The 6,222-nt window shown below is 33.8% G+C and overlaps 1 protein-coding gene across 1 annotated transcript; it reads left to right on the top strand.

Moving 5' to 3' along the window:
• Positions 1 to 288: 288 nt before the first annotated feature.
• On the top strand, positions 289 to 5,375 carry LOC124930249 (probable methyltransferase PMT10). Its single transcript, XM_047470604.1, has 9 exons — positions 289 to 938; positions 1,629 to 1,727; positions 1,815 to 2,094; positions 2,370 to 2,477; positions 3,155 to 3,314; positions 3,380 to 3,640; positions 4,442 to 4,564; positions 4,973 to 5,050; positions 5,177 to 5,375. Exons 1-9 carry the CDS (start codon positions 348 to 350, stop codon positions 5,373 to 5,375), a joined length of 1,899 nt encoding a protein of 632 aa, XP_047326560.1. The 5' UTR covers positions 289 to 347.
• Positions 5,376 to 6,222: the final 847 nt, after the last annotated feature.

Genomic DNA, 6,222 nt, shown 5'->3' with positions numbered 1-6,222 from the left:
TAGAATGAATTTGGAACATAAAAGTGCTATCATTATTTAATTCAATAATCCTATATGAGATAAAATTTTGATCAATCTAAGTAATTATACTCATTGCAATATAAAGTCACAAGCTCACCTCTCTAGACAATCAAGAGTCAAAGAAGTGAAGGGTACAACCTTTAATGATAGAAAAAAACAAACTTTTGTTTTGAATAAATTCAAACTTAATTAATAACAACTTGGAAGAACTAACTTGGATTCTTCAATGTCCGTAGCGTGGACGGCCATCTCTCTGCTCGGCTGCGCTAATGCCGATGTCTATAAACACAACACAATGCATTGCACTTATGTACACATGATCGTATATGATTCAGATGCAGTTCACACTCCCCATGTTTCCTCCTCAAGCTATGAAATCCACCATGAAATCATCGCCGGACTTTATTCCGGCACCAAGCTCCACTCAACTGGCCGCTTTCTCTCTCGTCTCCCTATCACTCCTCTTTATAGGTTTACTCTTCTCTGATTCCTTCCTCCAAAACATGCAACCTGATTTCTCTCCTTCCACCAATGCCTCCCCAACAATTCCACCTTCTCAGTCGCGGCTACCGCCACCACAACCAGTAGCCATCGAGAGGATGGGAATTATAGATGAGTACGGGGTAATGACGTCCGATTTCGTTGTGGGGGAATTCGAAGAGCTACTGCTGGAGAAGGGTGAGAGTGAAAAACCCAAGAGAGATTGGGAGGAGCAGAGGAAGCCGAGGGTGATGAAGGTTGGAAAATACAGAGTGTGCGATTGGAGGATGGTGAATTACATTCCCTGTTTAGATTATGAGAAAGGAGGAATGAAGGAATGGCGGCACTGCCCTGAAGCAAAGGAGAGCTTGAACTGCGTGGTGCCGAGACCGGAAGGTTACAAGCTACGAATCCCTTGGCCCCAAAGTAGGAATGAGGTACCACTGCTTACTTCTTTTCCTTTCTTCACCATTTCTTGCTTCACTGAATCATATCTATGATCTTAATCTAGAATTGTTTCATTATTGGCAGTGTTGAAGTTATGATCATGATCTGGATTATTGTCATGCTGCAGTCTTGATTTCTCCTAATTTTGTCATGATTTTCCTACCTTGGCATAATAATCCATTGATTAATCTTCTAGATCCTTATCTGGATTATTGTCTAGACTACTTTGATTTTTTTGACAAATATAACAAATTTAGATTTTTCCTTTTTGCTGGCAGTGTTGAAGTGTTTATTTGAAATTAATTTAAATGATCATAACATCAACCTCATTCTATGATCCTGGTTTATATATGTTTAGATCAAAGATTCATAACATCCATTCTTAAAGATTATTGGATGCTTTCTCATTTCCCCTTTTTCTTTCTCATACCCTACTATGGCTTGAATTAATTTCTCACTTAACACAAGCTATTATTACTTCTTCTTCTTTTACTTTCTTGATGTTTGTATTACAAGAAGTCTTCTTTTTACCAATGGTTAAGCTGTTCAATGAACAATGCTCACCTCATATGTCCAAGACTTGACATGCAATTCGTGACAACTATATTTAATACAAGCTTTAACATTTAAAAAAAAGAAATATGCAATATGTTTACAGAACATTGACTGTCTCAGTACAGATATGGGCAAGTAATGTAGCAAATACAAGCATGCTTGAAGAGAAGTTCACATTCCCTTTCCATGAAGAAGAAACTCAGTATTTTGACCAGATCTCTAAGGTTTTATCTTCTATAACTTCTAATTCGATTTCCAGGCATATTGCATGGGAAGAAACTACATAAACCAATTTTCTCTTGAGATAACAGGTGGTGCCTAGAATCGCTTTTGGCCTGAGGACTCGAGTAGCCTTAGATATCGGGAGTGTTGGAATGGCAAGTTTTGGTTTATACATGCTCGACCATAATGTCACCACTTTGACAATCGCTCCAAAAGATGGCAATGATACACACTATATTCAATTTGCTTTGGAACGAGGACTGCCTGCTATGGTGGTTCCACTTTCTACGCAGTATCGTTTTCAGTTTCCTAGCCAAGCATTTGACCTTATACATTCTTCGGCTCGCCATATTAGTTGGACTCTTGACGGTAACTTTTTATTCTAATCCTTTGATTTTTCATCTTATGCCTTAGTCTTGATGACGAAGGGTTATTTGAATTTAATCCAAATAACTCTTATCCCGTCATCAATGTGTTATACTTTATTTTTTATGACATTTTAAATATTGTACAAAAGATATTTTAGTCATTTACCCAAATAATCCACCTTTCATCAAACAATTTCTTTTTCTTTTTCCAAAATAAGAAAACGGAAAAGTTATCCCAACATCAAATAAGCTCTAAGTTTCTGTTACTTGATGCAGATGGAACTTTGTTACTTGAAGTTAATAGAATCCTCAGGGCTGGTGGTTACTTTGTTTGGGCTGCACAACCCACAAATGATAACAATGAAACCTTGGATCAATTGAAAGGTGCACATCACTTTGCTATATCTATTCACAACTCATTTGGAAAATGGGATTTATCCCAAATTTTTGTTGTGTCTCGATTTCATAGAGAAATTGCCAAATTATTAGTTCACATATAATTTTTTTCATTTCTAAGAAAAATGTGAACTGTTTTGGTATGCATTTTTTTCATCTGGACAAATCTAATTTTGTTATATTTGTAAAATCACAATGATCTAAAAATAGTATGTTAATATGTAATAAGATGTCAAAAATCACACTATAGTGGGGTGATGATAAATGAAAAAACAATTTTTTTTGAATTAAGGGAACTAGCATGACACCCCACATCCATTGTCCCCGTTTCAATTGGAATCAAAGTCATTATATTTTAGTCTCTTAAACCGACTCTTACCACTAAGCTACTTCGGTGGGGGAAAAATAAATACTAAATGAAACAAAAAATCACATTATAATATGATTATGATTTAAAACATAATCTAGCTCAGGAAAACTCTTACACCTAACAAAAAAATCGTTTTCAATTCAACTTTGACGATTTTGCAAAGAGACTGTGATTTTGATAAAATAGTAGTTTTCAAATAGGCTTGTTGTGATCCCAAATTTTCTGTTGGTAGCTAGCTGGATTCTACCCTTGTGAAAAAACTATTTTCTTGATCATCTTCGTTTCATTTTTACAGAAATGGTAGAATTCACGGAGCTTATTTGTTGGAAAATCATGAAGAAAGAAAACAACATTATCATATGGCAGAAGCCATTTAACAATAGTTGTTACCTTGATCGTGATCAGAGCATACAACCTCCACTATGCGATGTTAACGATGATCCAGATAACAGCTGGTAGTAAAATGTCAAAGTCATTCATTCTTATACAATATGAAAGCTTACATAAAACATCGTTTCAGGTATGTCAAAGTCAAACCATGTCTTTCTCGCTTACCAGAAAATGGGTCTGGTTCAAATATCAGTTATTGGCCTGCACGTCTACATGGGCCACCCGATAGGCTTATGAGCATTAAAATGGACGCATACATTTCTCGAAAAGATTTACTTAATGCTGATTCTATATACTGGAACGATATTGCAAGTGGGTATGTTAGTGTTTTCCATTGGAAGGATAATTTGAAAGTGAGGAATGTGATGGATATGAAGGCTGGTTATGGAAGGTATGCACTTAGAACTCTATGCTTTTTGAATAGTAGATAAGTTATTTGATCTAGTTAAAGCCTTGTTTGACGAAGGTTAATTGGATTTAATCCAATTCTCTCCTTATCTCATCAGGACTTGTCTGATCTTGGGTAATTTCAATTACCAAGTGGTTATTTTCCAAATAATCTTGTTTGGTGTAGATTATTAAATATGAGGTTATTTTAGATTATTTGGATAAAGAAACTTTAAGGGTATAAATATATAATGATTTTAAAAGATAAAATTGAATTGAAGGTATTTTAGTGTTTTGATTGATGATTTAATGATTGATGTATTAGAAGATTGTTGATTGAACAGCGAATTATTTGAAATCAATCTCAAATAACCCAAATCAAGGGCTTGTTCGGTGTCGGGTTATTTAAGAAGTTAAGAGAGAAAAAAAATTGATTGATTTTGATGATTTAGAGTAAAAATGTTTTTTTTTATTATAAAAGACTTAAAGATTATTAATATATATAAATAAAATAATAATTTAAAATAGAAGCTATTTTAATATTTTGGTTAATGAATTTAAAAATGTGACAAATAAGAGTGAGAATGAAATTATATTTGATTTGCTTTGTTTATTGAAATAATTCAAACCGAAGAAGGACCAAACAAATTCTAAATTACTTTTTTATTTTATTTTATAATATTCTTAAATATTAAATACAAATATAAACCGCACCAAATAATTCACTCAAAAAAATGTATTTCTTTTTATGAAAGGATTAAAACAAAAACATCAAAACACTAACTAATTAGACCTTAATCTTCAGTTTTGCAGCAGCATTATATGATTTGGGGGTCGATTGTTGGGTTATGAATGTTGTCCCTGTTAGTGGCTCAAACACTTTGCCAGTTATTTATGACCGTGGGCTTATTGGAGTTCGCCATGATTGGTAAGGATATTGTTTAGTTATGTACTTAACCTTTTGTGAATTGCGATCTTTGACAAATATAACAAATATAAATTTTCCTGATAATAAAATGTAATAACAAATAAGCCTTAGTGTTCCAAAGAAGCTTCATTTGTTGAATTCCTCCTCCAGTAGGAGGTGGTAACCAATTGGGCTCAGTGAAGACTCAAAAACTTCGTTTTGAAAAGATCTATATATATAACTGTTTACATTTCAAAGCAATCACACAACTAGATCGTCTGTGATAGATGTTTGAAGGTGATACTTTTGTATGATACCTTTATATTGAATTGATTTGGATTGTAACTCCCAAAATCATAGGTAATTTAGTTTAATTGCTTATTATAATATGAAGTTATTATTAATATATACTTTGTATGGTTCTGGTAGGTGTGAGCCATTTGACACATACCCAAGAACCTATGATATATTGAATGCAGCTGATCTCTTCTCAATGGAAGAAAAGAGGTAACAATTCTGGCTACTTTTTTAATTTAAATGTTATTGCTAGCTCATTTAAGAAACAAAAAACTTAATCACTAGCTACACTTATACAAGGAATAATAGTGGTTTTGTGTTTCGGAAATTTAACAGATGTGATATCACGGAAATAATGTTAGAGATGGACCGTATTCTAAGACCAGGAGGCCGAGTTTTTATTCGAGATACTATGCCCATAATCAAAGAGCTCACAGAAATAGCAAACGCTATTGGATGGGTGGTTATGGAGTTCGAAACTGGAGACGGTCCTCATGGAAGGTGGAAGCTTTTGTTCTGCGAAAAGAGATTGTGACATATTCTTCCGGCAGTGTTCTTTCAGGGTAGGAAGAAAGAATTGGAACCAAAGAATTGGAAGGAAAGAAAGAAAACTTGAAAGAAAGAGAAGATTCATAGAGGGAGTGTTATATATTAAAGTGATTTTTATCATTTTAAAGGAAAATGATACTTATTTTTGTTTAAATTTAAGAAATTAACACGACTATATATTATTAATAGCCCGTGACTTTAATTTAAGTGTTTTTAGAAGTGAATCATTGTTCTCTTAATGTGCAAATAAACACAAATTATTTGACCTTAATTTAAGTGTTTTTAGAAGTGAATCATTCTTCTATTAATGTGTAAATAAAGCTAATTAAATAATTTGTCGTAACAGAAAATGAGGTTTCTAAAATAGGTATACTAGTATTATTTACTTCAAGAAGAACATGACATTCATACGAATTTTTGTTATTTCTTCAGTAGTTTAAATAGTGAATCGCATGTCATAGTAAGCTTGCTGATGAATCGGACGATGTATTGGATTTTATCCAAAAATATGTGGTCATCCCTTTCGTTTCGAGAGACCGGCATAGCCGTGATTGCTTCAATCTTAGAGGGATCGGCTTTGATGCCCCTCTGTGTGATTAAGAAGTCTAGTATTTTACCAGATGTGACTCCGAAGGTGGATTTCTTCGGGTTGAGTCGTGGCTAATATCCTGATTCATTGCAGTAATTTTCCGAGGTTTAGGACATGTTCTTCTCGATCCTTCGATTTGACAATTATATAGTCGAAATATACTTCCACCTCCATATGGATCGTGTCATGAAGGATCATAGTGGCTTCCCTTTGATAGGTGGCTCCCACATTCTTAAGACCAAAA

This window comes from Impatiens glandulifera, chromosome 3, assembly GCF_907164915.1.
Source record: "Impatiens glandulifera chromosome 3, dImpGla2.1, whole genome shotgun sequence".
Taxonomy (NCBI): domain Eukaryota; kingdom Viridiplantae; phylum Streptophyta; class Magnoliopsida; order Ericales; family Balsaminaceae; genus Impatiens; species Impatiens glandulifera.
This window is presented reverse-complemented; position numbering and strand designations above follow the sequence as displayed.